We start from the raw sequence: 23,617 nt of genomic DNA on the forward strand, positions 1-23,617 counted from the left end.
AGAACGTCTGCTAAATGCCTGAATTGTACCCAGCAGTTCTCATAATCCCTGTTTGTTGCCTGGCAGGTATTCCTGGTATTTGCTCGCACCTTGGACTTTTCTAAGTCGTTGTGAGTATAGGACTTGTGTCTGCTCAATGCCTGAATTGTACAGTAATTGTGCTGCTAGAATAAAATCAGCCTGATTAATCTAAGTCTTCACTTAAATATAGTATATATTTAATAGAGTAAGATCATATGTCTTAGAAAAGGTTTTCAAAGCCACTTGCAGCAGCCGCCATGCAGTGTTATGCTGCTTTGTTGCAGAGTTGCCAGATTTTGCGAGAGAAGCAAGTAGCCAGGTCTACGGAAACAGCCTAGCATGTGCGAAAAAAATTGCATTGTTTCCCATTTTTTGTATAAATGTAAATGTTTTTAATGATTTTATTTATTTATTATTATTGTTATTTTGTTCATACATTATTTTCAGGGGGTGCTGCAGCCCCCCCCCCCCCAGCACTCCTACTTCCCGCGGTAATGCCCCCCCCCCCAAAAAGCGGCTTATAATAAGCATATTTGGCAACACTGCTGCTTTGGGAATAGTGCGCTTCCAATCGGGAACATCTCTGTGAATGATGTAATCCTCCTGCATTGCTGTGGTCTCCTCACAGAAGCTACACATATTCCTCAGAGGGCGTATAGGAGAGAATAAAAACATAACCACTTATCTAGGGTGTGACATAATGCAGTGTGCCTTTTCTTTTTCTTTTTTTCCCCCTCCCAACTCTTGCTTAATCCCCCCAAATACCACAGAGACATAAACCAGTGGTTGAATAAGTGTCCAGATTGTGTTACTTAAAGTCAGTGGTGGAAGTACTCAGATATTTTACTTAAGTAAAAGTAACAATACCACAATATAGAGTAGAGGTAAAAGTATTGAACATTTGAAATACTCCATTAAAACCCGTTAAGACCTGGAACTGTGTCATTTTTAGATTTGAGCTAAAAAGCATTATTTTACACTTTGGGCTATTCAAAAATAGCAGATATACAAGCTCATAGCTACGAGCTTGTAAATCTGCTATTTTTGAAAATTTGTGAAAATGTGTGCAAATCTTTGAATATATATATATATATATTTTTAAAGCGAACATTTTTAACTCAAATCTTTGCTTCTGGGGGGTCCCCGGAACAAAATATTTTGATGGGGGTCCGCGGCCAAATACATATAATTTTGGGGGTCCTTGACATGAAAAAGATTGAGCACCACTGATATAGAAACATACGTTTTTCAGAAAACTGTTGAGATTTAGGAGACATGTAGAATTGGCTTCAGGTCTCAATGGGTTAAAGTAAAAATACCTCAGAATTGTACTTCCTGTAAGTACAGTACTTGAGTAAATGTACTTAGTTACTTTACACTGCTGCTTAAAGGTAGGGTAAGTGACAAAATGTTTTTTTGTTAAAGGGTTATAGCACTATGTTGTGAACTTGTGATAGTACTCATTGCTATAGAGTGTTTGTTCTCCCCGTCTCTCCAGCTCTTTTTTCAGCCGGCTAGCCAATTTCGTCCAATCAGGAGAGAGTAGTACCCACTTAAACCCCAGCATCCTTGACATGGAGGTCTGAGAAGCTACTAAGTCCTGAGGGTAGAAGTGGTTAAACATTGCACAGTGGCTCACAGACAGCGGCCATTCAGGATAGAGGGATAGGGAGCATTCCATGATGACAGATAAGTTGTTTGTAAACGTTCCAGACACTATCTGGCATCAAAGAGCACGTTCCTCTCTCATTACGGGACACGTTTGAATACTCTGATGACCCGTCATGATGCTATCTAACAACCCAACGAACTCCATGACCACAGCCTGACCCCTGGCACATTTTAGCTCCCATCGCCATTTTGGAATGTCCTAGAGATCAATGGTTCTCAAACTTTTTCATGCCAAGGACCCCTAAATGTATTTGGTCGTGGACTAAGAAAGTAGGTAGCTGATATATTGCACTTTTACCTTAGTATACTCTTGGTTGCTTGTTTTTACAGGAAATGCACTTAAGACTTCTGGTGATTAGTAGTTTCGTTCCCTACCTATGTTGAATGCACTTATTGTAAGTCGCTTTGGATAAAAGCGTCTGCTAAATGACTGTAATGTAATGTAATGGACCCCCATCTTAGATTCCAAGTAAAAGAGAAAAGAAAAATTAAGAAAAAATAGCAGATCTGCAAGCTCTCAATGCGTCATAACGCGATGCATGGTGAGCTAACTGAGCTTGTAGATCGACAATTTGTGAATAAGGCAGCAGAGGTTTAAGTTGTCAAGCACACAAACAAATAAATGAAAATAAACACAAGGCACAATTTATAGCTTATAGACTGGCCTATCGCCATCGCGATTTGTTGTGTGATAAAGCATAAAGAACTTATTATTGTATATATGTTTTTTTCTTCACAATTGCAACCTTACCTATTCCCATACTACTGCAATATGGAGCAGAGGCTCCCATAAGGTCAACTATAGATATTTTTAGTGTGTGCATTGTGTACGTGAAATTGTACGTATTCTATGCCAGTGCCCAGTGGTATAGAACTTTTCAGGCCGTGACCCCCCAAAAATAATCATATTTGAGCTGGGGACACCCACCCTGTTGTTGAGCCATGCAATTTCGGTTCCACACATAAATATTGTGAAATTATGCGATCTACAAGCTCAAGCTTGTCACGCCTCACGTTGCGAGGCGTGACAATTTCTTTATTGTGTAGTTTGTTGATTACTTTTGACGCAGTAATGGTCTCATTTTTATTATGTTATTTTTATTTCAGAGATATTAAAAAGGTCACTAAATTGTAACTTTAGAAATGTGCAGATACCCTACACGTACGTTGCTTCGTTTACTGTTGAGTGAGAAAACAATGTTGCACCGTGCACGTTAAGCAAATCATGCCCCCCCCCAAAAAAAACAATTATGATAAAGAGAAAAAAACATAAACAAAATACAAAAACAAACACACTTGTGAGAACCATCAGAGAATCTACAGTATCGGCCAGACATGCCGGTACACACATTTGCAGGGTCTGAACAGATATATGCATGCTGCTGTGGTCTATCAATCATTATCATCGTCATATTAAGCTGTCAGCGTGTCTGCTGTGTTTCACAAACAATATTCCTAGAGTAAATCACTGTTTTGTTGCTATGCCCAAGAGCACATTTTTGTGCAGCATGTCTCATGCATTAGCCTAGGCTGTTTATCCTCTATCACTGTTCAAAACGTTGTCTAAAAACACGTTTTTATTGTTTAAAATCATCTTGAATTCGACAGGTAATTATAGTAGCGTATAACTGTGGATATTCCCTTTGGGGGGAAGAAAAAAACATGTTTGTCAGCGACACGTTATAGCCTGATTTATGTTTGGTCGTACAATGGTGTCCCGCGCCTAACACACACAACGTGTGATAGGCTGTTTTAGGCGCAGGATACAGTCGCGCAACAAAGTATGAATAAGGCTTCAGAACCAGTGTTGCCATGTCCGTTTGTTATAAGCGACTTTGGCCTTCTTTTTCTGTAAAGTTGCTTGTAAGTATTGATAGTTGCGGGTTGGATTTATTTGGGCTTGCTTCTAAAGTGTAGCTGCTTATTTGGGCTTGTTTCCAAATGTTTTAATTATGATTTAAACCAGTGGTTCTCAAATATTTTCATGACATGGATCCCCAAATGAATGTGTATTTGTCCCTAGCCCCCCATCTGAAAATGTCTTGTGCCAGGGAGTCCCGTACCAGATTTGTGTCGTTCGAATGTTTCAAAAATCTTCCAAATATTCCACATTTTATTTCAATATTTTTTTTAAACGGCAGATCAACAAGCTCACAACGCGTTGCATGTGGCCTACCGTCGCTTTATTTCTCTCACAAAATCTGGCAACGCTGTTCAACTTCATAACTTGTCTTTAGTCTTTAAGTTGAACGGTTTGCCCAGTAATTTAGCCATGACGTCAGTGCAGTCCAGACCTGTTAGTCTGCCATTTGAATGGTTTGGAATGTGAATGACAGGACTGTGGCCTCAAATGGTCCTGATGATGATTATGTTGTGGGTGTCTTTAATAGACATGAAGGAACAGGCAGAGACATGGTCTTCAATGGCAGCGTCAGCTTGAGCCAAACCTTCTAATAAACACTATAGTGTGTAGCAGTGGTGTAAAGTAACTAAGCACATTTACTCAAGTACTGTACTTAAGTAAAGTTTTTAGGCGACTTTTACTCCACTACAATTATTTGAAAACTTTAGTTACTAATTACTTTGCAGATATAAATTATTATATTATAAAACATACATTAACCACTTTAGCCCTGTTTTATATATAGTCTATTTGAAAATAGCCGATCTAAAAGCTCACAACGCGTCGCGATGCGACGCATTGTGAGCTTGTAGATCTGCTATTTTCAAACATTATAGTACTTTTACTTTTGGTACTTTAAGTATATTTTGAAGCCAATACCTTTGTACTTTTAATCAAGTAACATTTTGAACACAGGCCTTTTACTTGTAACAGAGTATTTTTATATTGTGGTATTGCTACTTTTACTTAAGTAAAATACCTGAGTGCTTCTTCCACCGCTGGTGTGTAGGTTCACTGAATTTGTTGTGAGGCATGTGTTTATATGGTACCATAGGGGCACAAAGCAGGGTAAATGACACCCACCTAAAGAAGTATCTCTTGTCATGCAATACAATACCACACCAACAAAAAATAATGCTGATCTACAAGCTCTAGTATGCCACGGCCCTGTGGCAATAATAATAATAATACACTTTTCTAAAATGTGTAATATGTCGTTTGATTTAGATTCCTCCTAAAGGATCCAGTGATGTTTTGACAGCTGTCTAATAACCAGGAGAGTGGACACCTGGCTCTTTCAGCACATTATTTTTTTAAAACATACATTTCACATACGTCTCTAGCTAATATTTATTGTTTCTAGACAGTCATTCAGGGTCTTAGACAAAGCTGAAGGTTAAATGTAGGCCTGATACTAATTGTGAATGTTCCAATCATGTATACTTTACATTATTTCCGACCATTTCCCAAAGCGTGCATACATGTATGTATGTATGTATGTATGTATGTATGTATGTATGTATGTATGTATGTATGTATGTATGTATGTATTCATTTTAACATTTAGGACAAACATAGCCAGTTTAACATTGAGACGCCCACAATGACGCCCACAATGTTTAGGTGCCCTTTCGACCTGTATCTCTTCTCATGGGGTCAGGGTGTGTGTGTGTGTGTGTGTGTGTGTGTGTGTGTGTGTGTGTGTGTGTGTGTGTGTGCGTGTGCGTGTGTGCGTGTGTGTCTCTGTCAGGTTTCAGACTAGTGGCACCTATTGTCTTTTCATCCCGTTTTGGGAAGGTAAGCAGAATGTTTTGGTCGGTTGGGTTGCATCAGCATGGTGACACAGACATGGCGGGACACAACAATAAAGCTGTCCCAGGCCTCTTTGTTCCAGGGGCTAAAGGCCTCACAAACTGTAGACAATAACAATGCATTACCGCTGTGGAGAGCAGGTCTGGAGGACCACACTGGTACAGGGAATAGTACTCAATGCTCTATAGTGCAGTGGTTCTCAAAGTGGGGTCCGGGGACCTCCCAGGGGTCCTTCAGGGGGGTTCCAGGGGGTCCCCAGCAAAATAAGTTAATGTAGCTTCCCAATATTATGAATTAACCACTTTATCCACATTTTTCAAAACAAATTGAAAATAGGCTCTATGCACAGCAGCCATATTATCACTTCCTTCACAAGTGTTACCAATGATACTAATGAAGGCTCTGTTCCATTTAGTCTAGCACAGTGGTTCACCACGACCCCCATAACTCTGAGAGTGTACAAATGGAACCAAATGGACCCTTACGGGTCCATTTGGTTCCATTTGTACACTCTCAGAGTTACACACCTGCAAGGGGCCATTTGGAAGCCCATGACCCCAACTGTAGACCCACTGGTGTAGCAGAGTGTGTCCAGTGAGCCAACATGCGCAATATCAGCACCCTGACTCTGTTTGACCAGAATGGAACAGAGCCTTCATTAGTATCATTGGTAACACCTGTGAATGTCTTCATAATATGGCTGCTGTGAATAGAGCCTATCGCCAACAACGTGTTGTGACCTTGTAGATTGACTATATTCACCACTTTTTTTAAATGTTTCGAAACTTTTCGTCTATAATGACATGCCCAAAATAGGGGTTGATTATTAATAGTTACTTTCATTAAAATGTATTGATATTTTTTTTTACAAGCGGCTAAATTGATTTGTTGGATCAACTGTTTCACCTCTGCAAGAGACTGTGCTTGTGTTTCTTTTTAAACCATGTGACTCCCAGGAAGGCTCTCTCTTGTCCCCAAGCAGAGTTCAAGGTGTGCGTCTTCTCCTCATGTATATAGCCTACCAGTAGAGAGAAGTCATTTACTGGCTGTCTCCTGCATTTTATGACACTCTCTGGCTTTATGACGAGGGTATGACCGCACATGTGGTGTCATAATGTCGTTGGCTTTCAGTGACATTTGCTTTCATCTGAGTGTGGAGCATTGTTTCCCGGCCTGGGAGGGCCTGCTTGTCTGTTTGGAGGTAGTCCAGCGTTTTAAACACGTTGCATTAAAACATAACCACATAGCTTTCATCCACAGTCTGCCTGCATGTTCTCAATGTGATATCTGGCCAACTTTTCATACACAATCTATTATCCTTTAACTTGAACCCATTAAAACCAGGAAAGCGCCCGTGTCATTTTAGTGTACCATTTTAGTTAGCTCTATATAATGTATATAGCAACATTCGTTTGTCAGAGATTACGAGATTTAGAACAGTGGTTTAGAACAGCGGTTCTCAAAAATAGCAGATCTACAAGCTCACAGTGCGTCACTTTGTGCGGCGCTGCGAGCTTCTACATCTGCTATTTTTTTTAAGAAAATGGGAAAATCTTGAAAGCTGCACAATTTTTTTTGAGAACTACTGATTTAGAAGGCATTTGTAGAATCTGCCTCAGGTCTTAATGGCTTGAACATGTTGCATAAAACCATAACCACATAGCTTGCATCCCCTGTCCGCCTGTATGTTCTCAATGTGATATCAGGCCAACTTGTCATACACAATCTATTATCCTTTAACTTTAACATAGATAGTGCCCACATTGTAAAGCACAGTAATGACATTGTTAAAATGTTATGACGTTCAACCTGGCATCACTATTTTGGGCGATGTTTTTGTCCAAAATATAAAAATAAAGAAAGTCAACATTTTCACTCCACCTCACCCCATAGACGGATTTCCGCGCGACGTCATCACAGAGCAGAATGCGCAATCTGCGCATGCCCGGGTGAAAGGCGCGTTCGAAAATACAGCCCTGAGCGGCAGTGAGCGCACTGGCCAATACAAACTAATAGGCGAGTGTGCTCCGGTGCGTAATTTCCAAACGCACCCATAGGCTTCCCCCTCCTCTGCGCGGTCATATTCCTCTCATGTTTACTAACAGGAAACCCGTCTATAGCACTCACCTCTTCAGACTCCACCTCACCTCTCCTCTGTTATTACCGCGTATATGCACAGCTGATCATGGTCAATGATCGTACCTGTGAGTAATGCTAATACAGTAAAAAAAATTACATGACAGGCTCTATTAGCTCAATGGCAAACGTTTCAGCACGTGTGCAGGAAACCATGTACAAATCCGGGGTAGAAGAGGAAAGTTACATAATGTAGTGCTGCTTTAAGTGTCTCTTTGGATTTTTATAAATATTTAGCCAATGAAAGTATTAACAAGAGCTTGTGACTAAAATAATAATCACATTGGATCCATTGGAACTTCTTTTTTTTCTCCTTTTCCTGAAAAGTAACCATTTCCACCCGGCAACAACATTGCGCAAACCATAACAACGGTGCCATCCCTAAATCCTTTGTCCATTTACAGTAGTTGCAACAACCCCATTTTCTGTTGTTTTATTTTGTCTGACAGCAGCTGTTAGCCAGCATGCAACAGTGGCTCGAAATGAGTTTGAACTTTGCATTTCACAATGATGATGATGATTAACCCAAATGAGTTTGGCTCATAACAACAAAAATAAAAACCCTCTTAAGGTTAATTTGTAGCTTCAAATATACATGTGTAGGCACATTCCTCTCAGAGTCACAGCCAAAAGCATTTTACGGCTTTTTTTTTTGCAGGATGTTATGAAATGCTGCCCAGGAGCTCAGCATGCCGCGCTTATATTCAGCCAGGTGAAACTCGCTAGTAAATTGTCGGCTTAACGGGGAACAGACACACGGCTTGGGAAAAAAAGCAACAACAAAAGAAATGGGACAATGAAAACAACAAGAAATAGGATGTGTTTTGTTCCAGTGTAAATAATGCAACACAGTTGAGATATTGCACAGTGTATGGGAGCAATTTGTCAGATTATGTTTAGTCGGAGGTACATTATACAATACAAAGGGCCTGATTTCTATGCCTGCATAGGGAATTGCAAGATAATGTGTTGTATCATCAGTAAATGCCTTTGCGAGAGGAGATTGTCCAATTCTTTGAGACACACACACACACACATGCATTAGGACGTGTGTGTAGCTAAATCTTCACAAGAAGCACCTTTGTTTGCACCTTCAACATAAACACGTTAGCAATCGGTTTAGTCAAATACTAGTCCAGAGGATATATGCCACATTTTTCAGTGATTCATTGACCACTTAAACCATTATTTTATACTTTGGATATTCAAAAATAGAAGATATACAAGCTCATAGCGCGGCACCGAGTGCCGCGCTATGAGCTTGTAGATCTGCTATTTTTGAAAAATCGTGAAAATGTGTGCAAATCTTTGGATATACATATTTTTTAAGCAAACATTTTTAACTCAAATGTTTTCTTCTGGGGGGTCCCTGGAACAAAATATTTTCAGATGGGGGGGGGTCGGCGGCCAAATACATATCATTCCGGGGGTCCTTGACATGAGCACCACCGATATAGCAACATATGTTTTTCAGAAAACTGTTAGGATTTAGAAGGCAGTTTGTAGAATCATAACCTCAGGCCTTCATGGGTTAAATTCTTTATCCTTGTTTCGTGTCTTATCTGCAGTTACCTGGCTGACCAGTGCTGGAATGGCGGATGCATCTATCTGATCATGCTGCGGCGGATCAAGCGAAAAGCGCCGCTCCCTCCTCCTCCGTGCAACGGAAACTCCGCCCCCGCCGGCGTCGTCGTCGTCGGAGGCGGGATCACGGGCACGCCTTCCTCCTCCTCCGCGGAGCCGCCCGGCAGTCCGCTGCAGAACGGCAAGCGGACGCGCAAGTTCGGCGTGATCTCCCGATCGTCGCTGAACCGCGACAGCAAGGGCAGCAAGGACGGCAGCCGAGACTCGGACCTGGAGAATGGCTGCCATGCCGACGGTATGTACAGTAGGCCTCATCGCAAATTATTACATATTGTCGCTGTCGGGGCGCAGAAACCTCTTATCTCCATTTTCGAACCTTTTGGTGTTTTTTCGTGAATTAACCCATTAAGACCTGGAACTGTGTCATTTTTAGATTTGAGCTAATAAGCATTATTTTACACTCTGGGCTATTCAAAAATAGCAGATATACAAGCTCATAGCGCGGCACCGAGTGCCGCGCTATGAGCTTGTAGATCTGCTATTTTTGAAAAATCGTGAAAATGTGTGCAAATCTTTGAATATAAATACTTTTAAAGCGAACATTCAACTCAAATCTTTGCTTCTGGGGGTCCCTGGAACAAAATATTTTGATGGGGGTCCGCGGCCAAATACATATCATTTTGGGGGTCCTTGACATGAAAAAGATTGAGCACCACTGATATAGAAACATACGTTTTTCAGAATACTGAGATTTAGGAGACATGTAGAATCGGCTTCAGGTCTCAATGGGTCAACACCCTACTTGATCATACTACAGCGTCACACAAAAGCATCAAAAGTAGCAGATCTACAAGCTCGAAACGCGGTGCGAAGCGAAGCGTTTTGAGGTTGTAGATCTGCTGCTGTTGATGTTTGAATCCTGAAAAGTAACAGTTTTGGACTTATGAGGTTTCTGCCCGACAGAGACGATATAATAATCACAAATTGTTTTTACATAATCGTTTGCATTTCATCTGTATGAAAGTATCCGTTGAAAACGTCTTCAAAAATAGTGGGAAAAATAGACAATTTACAAGCTCACAATGCATGTGACGCGTTGTGAGCTTGTGAGCTTTTTAAAATGTTTTGAAATTCTAAAAACAATTTTTATATGGCCTATGTTGGCAATATAACAATCTAATATTTGATATGTTATTATTGGTCATTATCAGTAATTTCTCAGTGTATTTAAGTTACTAGTCATATCTGCCCACATGCATTTTTTTTTTATAAATCCTAAAAAGTCTAACACATATAATTTCTATTTCAATGCCCAAAGCACATTATTTATCAAAACAATCTAATTGACAAGTAAAATAACCTGATGGTGACTACTCTAGATGGCGGTTCTCCTTCTCTGTCCATGGACGTCGAGAACACCCCGCCCCCGGGGGAGGAGCCTAACTGCAGGCTCCCCCCACACGCCGCGGAGGGCCGCCTGTCGTCGGAGACGCCGGCACCTCGTGTGAAAGCCGCTACTCCTCCGCCTTATCATCCTCATCATCATCATCATCATCAACACTACCTCCATAATGGAGGCACGGCCACCCTGCCCAACAGGTCTCACAGTCGCCTGGCCGAATGCAAAACGGAATCCATCAGCAGTGAACCGTCAAGCCAGGTGAGAGCAAGATTATTATATTTTTAATGTTTTGTTTTTGCTTACCCCCTTTTTCTCCCCAATTTATTCATTGTGCCATTTGATTCCTCCCCACACACATTTCTGTGATGTCACTGCTGTTGTACAGGGACGTGCAGAGGGATTTGGAGAGGCAGGGGCTGGAATTTCAAAAGGGCACCGAACAATTACCATACTTTTGGGCCCGAAAACCCAAATAACCTGAAAATGTGTCATTGCGTACTTAATGTCCTGAAAGTCATGCATCCAACAAGCTTTGAACCGAGCAGATTGGACCTTCTGTTCCAGAGATAATGCTCAAAACATCTTGAAAACGGACACTTTCGACGGTTTTCTTTCGCCGATTTTCAATTGAGTTTTGGCCATTGTCGCCCGTTTTTCTTTAATAACATGGGCCAGGAAGGTCGCACGGCTACCTGCATGAGTAAAGTTCACTTTAAGGCCATTGCGGCCTTACCGTTTGGCCGCTAGGGGCAGTTGATTTTTTTTTTTTTGGGGTAATAGATTTTTTTTTATACTTTTTTTTCTAGTCTGGAGAGGGCACATTTTACCGACGGAAGAAAAAGGGCAGGGGCTCGAGCCCCCTTTCATGTCTATGTGTGCACGTGCCTCCTGTTGTATGCTGCTGACTCACCTGCCAGCGAGGAGCCCCCAGCGGGAGGAAGTAGAACCTTCACCTTACTCCTCCCGCCCAACACTCCCTGCCGACAGGCTCCGCCCCCAGTCTGTAGGATTACTTAAGGTGGCTGCATGCTACCATTGTAGGTGATAACCCCTTCACCTTTTAGGTGAAAAAGTTTTCACCTAAAAGGTGATTTTGATACTAGGCATCAAAATCACCTTGATGCCTAGTCGGGACAAGGCATAGTCGGGAGATGTCCGTTTGCTTTCTGCTACGCTCTGTTCCGTGTCTCCCCTCTGTTTCTCCACACTGTTCACAATGTGCCTGTGAAACCCAACTTCTAGACCAACCACAGTGCTAGGGTGCTTTTGGTTGGTAAAAGAGATGTGTTGAGCTGAGTGGTGGAAGAAGTACACAGACATTTGACTTAAGTAAAAGTACAAAAGTATTGGCATCAAAATGTACTTAAAGTACCAAAAGTAAAAGTACTAATGTTTGAAAATAGCAGACCTACAAGCTCACAACGCGTCGCAATGCGACGCGTTGTGAGCTTGTAGATTGGCTATTTTCAAATAGCCAATGTATACATAGGGCTAAAGTGGTTAATGTATGTTTTATAATACAGTCATTTATATCTGCAAAGTAACCAGTAACTACAGTTTTCAAATAATTGTAGTGGAGTAAAATTTTGCCTCTTGTAGTGGAGTACTGTAGGAAGTAAAAGTATTGCAAATTGGAGATGCAAAAAAATTGTACAGTACTTAAGTACATGTACTTAGTTACTTTCCACCACTGGTTGGGGTGAGCGGTGACTCGCTTATCACCGCGGCTCAGTGGCGTCATGTCGTAGTTTTCAAACCACCGCGGTGAGAGGGTGATCACCGAAAATGGTAGCATGCACCTCGCTTTACAGTGACAAATATCCCCGCCCGGCTTCCCTCCACCCGAACACGGGCCTATTGTGTTGGTATAGGCAGGCACTTTACCACTGTGCCACCCGAGTGCCGTGAGACCATAATTATGGACAAAAATCAAATGTCACAAACAGTGAAACAGTGATAGCAACATCTACACTCTCACAACTTAGGGTTGGGATCCGGAACCGGAGGAAACCGGCAGGAACCGGATCCAACCTTGAGGAACCAGAATCAGTTCCATCACGTTTTCGGAACCGTTTTTTTTTCACACTGTCAGAGCTGGTACTGTATGAGGACTTCATGTCTGCTATACAATTAGGCCTACAATAACAGTGGTTCTCACAAGTTTTAATTTCAAGGACCGTTTTAATTTCAAGGACAACTAAAAGGACCCGTAATTTGTACACTATCAGAGTTATAGATCTGTAAGGGTCCATCCAACCGTTAAGGAATTGGACCGTTTACCGCCTCCCCCATGACAGCCGGGGCGCCTGATGGAGGGGAAGGGAACTGGTTGGAATAAAGTGTTCCTTCCACGCGCTACGTCCAACCAGGGAAACTCCCCCCTGTCAGGTGACAAGAAGGTCAGTTGGCTCTCATGCATTGAAGGAGGCATGAGCTCGGTCCTGACCTCCCTAGGCTGGTGAGGGGAGTGTAGCGCCCAGGATCACTTAGCAAATTGGCACCGGGTGAAAAAAATAAGGGTTACAAAATCGCGGGATAAAAACTATAAAAAAAAAAAAAAAAAGGAATTGGACCGTTAACAGGGAATCGTTAAGGGACCGTATGTGTAGTATTATCCACTTGAACCCCAGTATCCAAATATAGGAACATAGGGATACAAATATAGGGAACATTCGCCAAAAATAAAACATATTGTCTCATTTCCAGGTGTTTCAGCCAGGCTGATATGGTTTTGAGGTTAGGTCTAGGTTAGGTTTTAGGGTTAGGTTTAGGCATAGTTTTGGTGAAGTTAAAGGTTAGGGTTTAGGTGCCACCTGGGCAACGCACAAAAGAAAGCCGTACATTCATTTGGAGGGGTCCTTGACATGAAAAAGCTTGAGAGACACTGCTTTACTGAGCTGTCAGCCGGTTGTTAACAATTTGACCCCCCCCCCCTCCCCACCCCTGTCCTCCGTCGAACCTTCCATGGGAAAAAAAAACGAACACAGGTCGCTTAACGGTTGATGTGAACAGAATGAATCATCGTCATCTTTGTGCTTCGTTGTCTATCAGCAGGTCCAGCATTTAACAGCTTGATGCAGTCCACACAGACACACACACACACACACACACACACACACACACACACACACACACACACACACACACACACACACACACACACACACACACACACACACACACACACACACACACAAACCTATAATCTGTGTGTAATCCTCTTTACCCTGCACGGCTCTCTATTCAGCACTGAGTGACACACACTCTTCGTGCTCCTTCATGTCCACCGGTAACCCAAGAGCCTTCTGCTGCTACTCTACCCGCAGTGGTGTAAAAGTAACTAAGTACATTTACTCAAGTACCGTATTTAAGTACACTTTTGAGGTACTTTTACTTTACTGGAGCATTTCCAATTGTCTACACTCTTACTTCTACTCCACTACATCTCAGAGGCAAATATTGTGCTTTTACTCCACTACAATTATTTGAAAACTTTAGTTACTAGTTACTTTGCAGATATAAATGATTACGTTATAAAACATACATTAACCACTTTAGCCCTATTTTATACCTAGGCTATTTGAAAATAGCCGATCTACAAGCTCACAACACATCGCATCGCGACGCGTTGTGCGATTGTAGATTTGCTATTTTCAAACATTTTTGTACTTTTACTTTTGGTACTTTAAGTGCATTTTGATACCAATTCTTTTAATCAAGTACATTTTTTATTCCGGACTTTTACTTGTAACAGAGTACTTCTACATTGCAGTATTGATACTTTTACTTAAGTAAAACATTGGAGTACTTTTCCCAACACACTCTACCTGCAAGTCGTTATCTCCATATTTCATTTTTACTGTAGGCCTATGTTTGTTTCATAAATGAATGGCTTACTTCATCATACAAGAGTGTTGCAAAAAAAGTAGTGAATAGTCAATCTGCAAGCTCACATCGCGACGCGTTGTGAGCTTGTAGGCTATTTTCACTATTTTGAATCGTAAAATAATAATAAAAACAGGAACGGTTTTGGACACACAAGGTTTACACCTGGCAGCAACGAAATGTCCGCTCACTATGGGTTTCCCTGTTACAGGGAAACCCAGGGTTAGAGTGCGGTCACACCACACTGTAATTCTACCTAAGAGGGTGGATTCTGCCAATGCTTTTCAATGGGAATGGCGTGGTTTGATGGTCCTGCGCATCTTTCTGTGTGTCGCGCACACCTTGCGTTTATGCGTTCTATACGCCTTGTCTAATTGAAGCAGATAAACGCCTGAGACAGATGCTGCTTTTCCCCCTCTGTCCAATCGGGTGAGTCGAAGGCGGGCCGTCCCAACTTAAGACTCAACTGCGGACTACGGGGAGGGTCCTGAAAGTGATTTGACAGGTGCGTCACTGGCTATTGGGACAGAATGCGATGCAAGCTACTCTGCGCTGGCTGCAAAAAACAGTCGGCCACGCACAACCTGAGTTTATCAGCCGGCAGCCATAGTTTGGTGTCACCGTGCCCTAAAAAACATTTGGAAGAAGAAAAAAAAGGGGGAAAACAGAGGGGGGGAATATTTTGTTAACCACAACCGGTGTATTATGCTTCATAGCACACATAGCTAAAATAGCCGATCTACAATCTCACATGCGACGCGGCTATAAAATGAATTAGAAATGAGAAGAGAAAAAAAAAAAAAAACTTGGTCTCGTGAATTCACATTATCATGTGTCTTCTGTGAAGACCGGTTTGGCCCCAATCGCTGCGTGGGCGTTTTGCAGAAACCAAAAGGTCGAAGTTCTCAGTGTTTGCCTCATATGTAATATTTGACAATTTGGCATTACAAAAGTCTTTAAATTGCCACTTTCGGATTGTGCAGACACCCTGTATACACTTATACTAGTTAGTATGTTGGTTTGTTTACTGTTGAGTGAGAAAACAATGTTTACACATTAAGCTAATCATCTGGGGACCCCCCTGGGGGGTCATGTTTCTGATGTGGTGTACCCATGTGACACCTAGAGCTATTCGTAGCATTCTTGTGTAGACTCCATCCGGGGCCTTTATTTCCTGCTGCACTGTGAGGGTCCATGTCTCGGCCTTTGTACAGCACTGACTCCACTGTAGCCACGAACAGCCGCCTGCTGGTATCAAAAGCAGAAGCATGGACCCCCCCCAGACCCCCCCCAGCAAATCCATGTCTGGCTACAACTGTAGCGGAGATGATTCATTCACACATGAAGCAACAGCAGTAATTAGCGGCTGGCGTTAGCAGCAGGTGTGGTTGAGGAGGGGTTAATCCCGTGTAAACAACTTTAACCCATTAAGACCGGGAACGCATCTGTGTGTCATTTTCAGATTTCTTTGGCTATTCAAAAATAGTAGATATACAAGCTCATGGCGCGGCACCAGGTGCCCTGGCACATATGGCTATGAGCTTGTAGATCTGCTATTTTTTTATTATTTTTTTAAAATTGTATTATTATTTTTTTTTAAGCGAACATTTGTAAAATATTTTGTTCCAGGGACCTCCCCCCCCCCCACCAGAAGCAAAGATTTGAGTTACAAATGTTCGCTTAAAAATATATACATATTCAAAGATTTGCACAAATTTTCAGATTTTTCGTGATTTTTTCATAATATGAGCTTGTAGATCTGCTATTTTTGAATAGCCAAAGAAATTTCAAAATTACACAGATCCGTTCCCGGATTTAATGGGTTAAGCATTAACCGGGGAAATGTGTGAAATGTTTTTTTTTGTTTTTTTTTGTCCGGTGAACATGATGACACAGTAGAACAGGTATAGTTCCCACAGCTCGACACACTGCAGTAATCACTACACACACCGTGGTCACGTGACGTCCCTGAAGCATGCTGTTACAGTAACGTGTTCCGACAGGGTCTCAGTGAAAGGAACGCGTTTAACCCCTTAAGACCGGGAAACGCATCTGTCATTTTAGATTTGAACCACTCTAACCATTATTTGATACGTTGGGCTATTCAAAAATAGCAGATATACAAGCTCATAACTAAATATTTTGAGATGGGGGTCTGCGGCCAAATGCATATAATTTTGGGGGTCCTTGACATGAAAAAGTTTGAGAACCACTGATTATAGTCACACAGTTTTCAGAACACTGCTAGGATTTAGAAGACATTTGTAGAATCAAATCCCCCAGAAGCTAATATTTGAGTTACAAATGTTTAAAAAAAATGTGCACACATTTTCACGATTGTTTTAAAACAAATAGCAGGTGTACAAGCTCATAGCGCGGCACTCGGTGCCACGCTATGAGCTTATATCTGCTGTTTTTGAATAGCCAAATACATCTTAAAATGACACACACAGCTGCGTTCCCGGGCCTTAATGGGTTAAAGCCATAATCCAGTTTTAAAAGTTGTGTAAGTGATATTTCTTTTGGTTAAAACAAAAAGCTCTACTTCTTCTTCTTTTTTTTCTTCTTAATTGTTATCCCACGATCTTGCAACCCGTTTTTTAACCCAGCGCCAATTGCCTAAGCTTGTAATCCTGGGCGCTACTCTCACTCTGCCAGCCTGGGGAGAGCCCCGAACTGAGCTCATGCTTCCTTCAACGCACGAGGAGTGAGCAGGCCGCTTCTTATCACCTGACAGGGGGGAGTTTCCCCGGTAGGACGTAGCGCGTGGAAGGAACACGTTATTCCAACCAGTTCCTTTCCCCTCCATCAGGCACCCCGGCTGACCAGGGGAGGTAGTATAGTTTTTTGAAATCTTAGTGACCAGTATTACTGCATGTTTTTGTGAGGGTACCTACCCTAGGAGACACGGGGAGAACATGCAAACTCCACACCTCTTCTTCTTTTTATGTTAAAAAGTTTAAGCTCTGTATGCTGACAGTAATCATTGCTATAGTAGTGTTTGTTACGTAACAGGGGTCTCTCCAGCTCTTCAGTAGACAGAAAATAAAAAGTCAGGACACCAATTTCATCCAATCAAGAGAGAATAGAATTTTGTCAACACGTTTCTTCCTTTTTTGTTGTTGTTTCATCACTTGTTTCATCACTTCTAATTTCATTTGTTTATCCTGTGTATTCATGTATGAGTATGAGTTCTCTCTTCTGATTGGATCAAATCGTTATCCCGTGTCCGACCTGAATATGTATGTTCTGTCTACTAAAAGAGCTCCAGGTAGCAACACCTACTGGTTATCGACAGGTAGTACTGCATGAAGCTCATAAGCCCAATACCTCGCCTGGCCAAGCGGGGATTCCCTCTTTGCGAGAGCAAATCAGGAATCGGGCGGGGCTCCCGTGCAGGAGAGCCGCGTTTGAATCCGGGGGGAAAGGACATGAAACTTCTGGATTGGGAGCTTTGCTAGATGAATAATGTTGTATTTAATATCAGGTCCAGATGCTGCTATGGTTAATGAATGCAGAATTTGTTCTAGATTATTATCCGAGTCGAGCCTCAGGAAAGCTCAATGTGACTGATTCTTTTAACCGCTTAAGCAGAAACCTCGTATCTCCATATTTCAACTTGTAATGTGTTTTTTTTTTCTGTTTTGTAAATGAATACCCTATACTTCATCATACAAGAGTGTCACACAAGAGCAGTGGTGTAAAGCAACTTCATTTACTAAGTTCATTTACTCAAGTACTACTTAAGTACCATTTTGAGGTGCTTTTACTTTACTGGAGTATTTCCAATTTTCAATACTTTTACTTCTACTCCACTACATCTCAAAGGCAAATATTGCACTTTTACTCCACTACAATTATTTGAAAACTTTAGTTACTAGTTACTTTGCAGATAATTATGTTATAAAGCATACATTAACCACTTTAGCCCTGTTTTATATGTACAGTAGGCTATTTTCAAACATTTTGGTACTTTTACTTTTGGTACTTTAAGTATATCTTGATGCCAATACTTTTGTACTTTTACTCAAGTAACATTTTGAACACAGGCCTTTTTACTTGTAACAGAGTATTTCTACATTGCAGTATTGATACTTTTACTTAAGTAAACCATTTGAGTACTTTTTCCCACCGCTGAAAGTAGTGAAAGAAGCTCTATAAGCTCGCAGCGCCCAGGACTGAATCAAAGCGTTGTAAAAGTACCTCTTGTTCGAGGGGCACGGTTTCCCCCGTGTCGTTTGTGAAGCCGTTCCCGGGGGCAGACATATCGTCTTTCTCTCTGCCCTCGCCTGTCATTGTCAGACGCAGCAGAGACACACGCCCGGACAAGCAGCCGAGCTCAGATCATCATTCAACGTGTCAGCGGTGGCAAACGTCCTCCTCAATACCTGAATACTTTAACCCCTTAAGACCGGGAACGCATCTGTGTCATTTTAGATTTCTTTGGCTATTCAAAAACAGCAGATCTACAAGCTCGTAGCGCGGCACCGAGTGCCGCGCTTCGAGCTTGTAGATCTGCTATTTAAAAAAAAAAATCATGAACATTTGTGAAAATCTTTGAATATATATTTTTTTTTTTCAAAGCGAACATTTGTAACTCAAGTCTTTGCTTCTGGGGGATTCTACAAATGTCTTCTAAATACTAATAGTTTTTTTTTTTTTAAACGTATGTTGCTATATTCAGTGGTGGTCCAACTTTTTCATAATTGTCAAGGACCCCAAAATTGAATTTGGCCGGGGACCCCCCATCTCAAAATATTTGGTTCCAGGGACCCCCAGAAGAAGCAAAGATTTTAGTTACAAATGTTCGCTTTAAAATAATACATATATTCACACATTTTCACACATTTTCCTTTTTTTTTCCAAAATAGCAGATCTCCAAAATGAAACAGATGCGTTCCCGGTCTTAAAGGGTTAATTACATATAACCGGCTTACAGTTTTTCTCAAAACCCTTATTCAGCCCCCACTGCAAATCAGGTTTATTGGTGAAATTCACAAACTGTCAGCTGTGAAAGTACAATGAACAAATCAAACAAGAACCTTTTAAATAGCTCAGCATAACTAACTGTAGTCTCAAAGTTATTCAACCCCTTCACGGCAAGTGTCTTCAATACTGAGCACTCTCAACAGTCCTTATATTTTGAATTACCAATTACTAACGTGACTGGGATTACATCATTATTATCGGCAGACCGAAAGGCTGGGAGGCAGAGATTATATTTCTGGCCTTTTCTGTCTGTCTGTCTGTCTGTCTGTCTGTCTGTCTGTCTCGCCCCTATAACTCTTGAGCTGCAACTTCCCACGTTGGGATAGTCTGATTCATTAATCTTTTTCCGTCGGTTAATTTTGCGGGAGGTCCGTTCGTTCTCACGTCTGCTCCGAGGCCGACTTACATGGGATAAAAGCTTTGCGTATGTCATTAGAATGCTTTATTCTTCATGCAAAATGAATGACGACCTCAAATAAAATATGTATGTGCCCAACATTTGTCAATGCATATTTAAAATAAAAATAAAAATAAATGTCAAACGATGTATTGCTTGTGGCCTATGCATAATATAGACATGATGCACATTTTTTGGTAGGCTATTAGTTGCATTTAGAGCTGAATTATTAGGTCCCTCAGTATGTTTGCCAGTGTCGGCCAACTCAGCCAAAGTTTCACGTAATGATGAGATAATAGACTATCATGCCTTAATGTCACTGGAGGCACAGACACGCCTCCAATGTCTGCAGTATTAATTTATAATATACTGTATACTGATCACATGAACGCCACACACAATAGCCTAATAAGTCTTACCATCTGATGAGGAAACAGTGGATGAAAGCTGTGTCCGGAATAGATCCATTCCCCGTTCCAACGTAGGAGACAGTGATATTGGCTGCCAGCTTTTTTAATTTTTCCCTACAGTAGGCTGCCAGACTTTTTCAATGAGAAAAAAAAAGCACTTAGGAGCCGAGATACATCATTTTTAAGTTTTAAGTTACAAGGAAGTGTCTGGGAGTCTAAATCTTCGGTAAATCATATCTCCTTGGTCTTTTTTTTTTTTAATTAAAAGGAAAAAAAAAAAACTTTTATTTTGAAAAAAAAAATGTTTTTGAAAGAACGCAGATCTGCGTCCTTGGCAGCGAACGGGCTTTTGCGCAAATGAACGCAGATCTGCGTTCTTGGCAGCCAATGTGTTAATCCAAAATATTAATCAATAAAGCTCTTGTCCATAATCTATCCGATATCAGCTGCCAGTATGCCCTGCTGGATTCTAGCATCATCTTTTTATCTAGCTTGATTGCCTTACCCTCTATTTAACCTCCTTAAACCCTATAGTTGAATGGAGCTCCCAAGGGATCTATACTAGGCCCCCTCAGTTTTTCCCCTCCACACTAAAATCTCTTTCGCCGAAAAATAGCCGATCCACGAGCTCACAACGTGTTGCGTAGGGATAGGTCGATAATCGTTCATATCGTTTACCGCTCACAATAATCATATCGCAGAGTCATACACTGGACCCGAGTTGGCTTTGTTGTTGGACTGCTTTTTTCCCCCATCTATACCAAATCTATTAGCCAAATATAGTAGATCTACTGGTAAATCTACTGTTTGGCTAATGCTCACCCCAGAATATGGAGGTTGGGGTGCAAGCGGTCAACAAAAGTGACATTTTAAGAGTTTTAGGCATAACATGATTATCGCGATAATAATCGCCACAATGATCGTGACATGACATTTTCATATCGTCCCACCCATAGTGTTGCATTGGGAGCTTGTAGATTGTCTCTTTTCTCTGAATGTTTGTTGACGCTAGGTGGTTTCCATTTCCAGCTCTATTTTTGGCTCTAATATTTATATTTAACCCATATTCATTAGAATATCCCCCCCTGTTTGTTTTGAACATGACCATGTACAGGAGCAGCTTACACACACGCACACGCGCGCACACACACACACACACACACACACACACACACACACACACACACACACACACACACACACACACACACACACACACACACACACACACACACACACACACACACACAAACGCGCGCGCACACACACGCGCACACACACACACACACGCACACACACGCCTCTGTGGTGTCATAGAATACTTTTGATGTCGGCGCATTAGCATGACAGTGCAGAGTGGGGTCGTGTCTATTCAGGAGCATCTATTATGGTGTGTGTGTGTGTGGCGGAGAGAGCAGCTAATGCTAATGCCCTGCACTGCATTATGGAGATGAGGCAGCACACACACACACACACACGCTACATGATAGCTGCACCTTTTACACGGGAGGAAAGTAGGCCTGATTTTTGTCGCTGTCGTGCAGAAACCTTGCATCTCCATATTTCTTTTTTTTTCGTATATTTGTGGGGCTTTTCTGCCTTCATTTGGATAGTACAGTAGAGATAGACAGCAAACAGGGAGAGAGAGACAGGGAGTGACCCGCGGCAAAGGTTGTCGGGCTGACACAGATGCGTTCCAGGTCTTAAAGGGTTAACAAGAGCTCATGACTAAATAATAACTACATCTCATCCATTGGAACACAGGTCCTTTTTTTTTACGTTTCCCGGAAAGTAACGCTTTTGGACATTCAAGGTTTCCGCGGCGACAGTGACGATGTGTAATGTTTATTTGCTACACGTCAACCCACACGTGACCTGTCTGTTACTGTAACGCTGTAAGCATTTTGAGTTCAAATAGGCCTGGGCAATATATCAGTATTATTATGCATTATGTGATGTATTAATTATCAATATAGTCCCTATTGTGATGAGACTATAGCTACGGAAGAGCCTCTTCCTTTGGTGGTTCGCCCAGGTGGGCGTGGTTATGCCTATCCCTAACCCTAACCTTAAAGGGATAATAGTTCACCCCCAAAAAAAATTTTTTTCCTATCGATTAGTCACTCCATGGAGACTTCAATTAATGGATATGTTTTTGTTTATGTTGCATTCCTAAAATAGAAAACATGTTTTTGGGTAGGTAACTATCCCAGAAACTATGCCTAAACCTAACCTCAAAAGCACGCCCACTTGGCCGAATCACCTGAAAAAGACGTTCTTGCATACAACTTTTTTCCTGAGAAGTTGCAGTTTTGGACATACAAGTTTTCCCCCCGACAGCACCGGTATGTGAAGCATTTCACCAATCGGCCTGTCTGCTCACGATTAAATCCTTAGTAAACACACTTGATGGATGTAGTTGAGTTTTTTTTTACGAGCACATAGCTTCTAAAACGCCACCACACCGCGGCTGGCTTGTTTAGCAAACATAAGGTAGCGCTTTGAAAGTTTGAATTGCTTCAATCCCTTATCAGGAGTCTGGCAGTTGTTTTAGCTTTGCTGAAATGTGCCTTGCCAGATTTTGCGAGAGAAACAAGCGGCCAGGTCTATGAAAAACAAGCCCAGGAGAAGTGACTGCGCCACACGCACGCACGCACGCACGCACGCACGCACGCACGCACGCACGCACGCACGCACGCACGCACGCAGCATTAGTTAATATAGCATCAACAACAGTTCAACCACTTGAAACCTATGCAATTTGAAAATAGCAGATCTACAAGCTCACAACACGTAGCTTGTAGATCTGCTATTTTCAAGGAAAATCTTGAAAAACAATTAAAAAATGTTGATGTGGGGTCCGCGGACAAATACATATTACTCTGGGGGTCCTTGACATGAAAATGTTTGAGAACCACTGGTTTAAACAACATTGAGAAACACGCCTAAATAAGCAACTACACTTTAGACAAACCCCCCAAAAAGCACAACCTGAAAACACAACCTGAAAACACAACCCGCAACCGCCAATATTTACAAGCAACTTTACAGGGAAAACAAGCCCAAAGTCGCTTATAATAAGCAGACATGGCAACATTGGCTGAAACAGCTCATGTAGACTGCTATTGTTCCCCCCCCCCCCCCCCCCCTCACAGCTGGAACATGCGTACAGCCTTGATCGTGTCGAGCTGGTTGTTATGGCAGCTCCAGTAACACATGTGAGGTCATTATAATGTCTCTGTCGCCTCGCCATCACAAACACACATCTTCCACTAATGTGTTTGTGTTATTGTTCCTCGGTCTGCAGGACTGTAGATTGTAGGGGACTTAATCAAATGTTATTTTATTGTTGGGTGGTCTAGAGTCAAATGATGGTAGAATGTCCATTGCCCCAGACTCTGTGCGTG

At 41.8% G+C, this 23,617-nt stretch overlaps 1 protein-coding gene across 1 annotated transcript in view; it reads left to right on the forward strand.

The window, feature by feature from the left end:
* The window catches only part of pdzd2 (PDZ domain containing 2), a gene marked incomplete at its 5' end in the record, with an annotated part of 118,753 nt that overhangs the window by 25,086 nt on the left and 70,050 nt on the right, over positions 1 to 23,617 (forward strand). The window contains 2 exons of the mRNA XM_084055970.1: positions 9,112 to 9,422; positions 10,507 to 10,787. Coding sequence (XP_083912096.1) covers positions 9,112 to 9,422; positions 10,507 to 10,787 — 592 coding nt within the window. The remainder of the gene's footprint in view (positions 1 to 9,111; positions 9,423 to 10,506; positions 10,788 to 23,617) is intronic.

This window comes from Gymnoscopelus microlampas (assembly GCF_963454915.1).
Source record: "Gymnoscopelus microlampas genome assembly, chromosome: 4".
Classification (NCBI taxonomy): domain Eukaryota; kingdom Metazoa; phylum Chordata; class Actinopteri; order Myctophiformes; family Myctophidae; genus Gymnoscopelus; species Gymnoscopelus microlampas.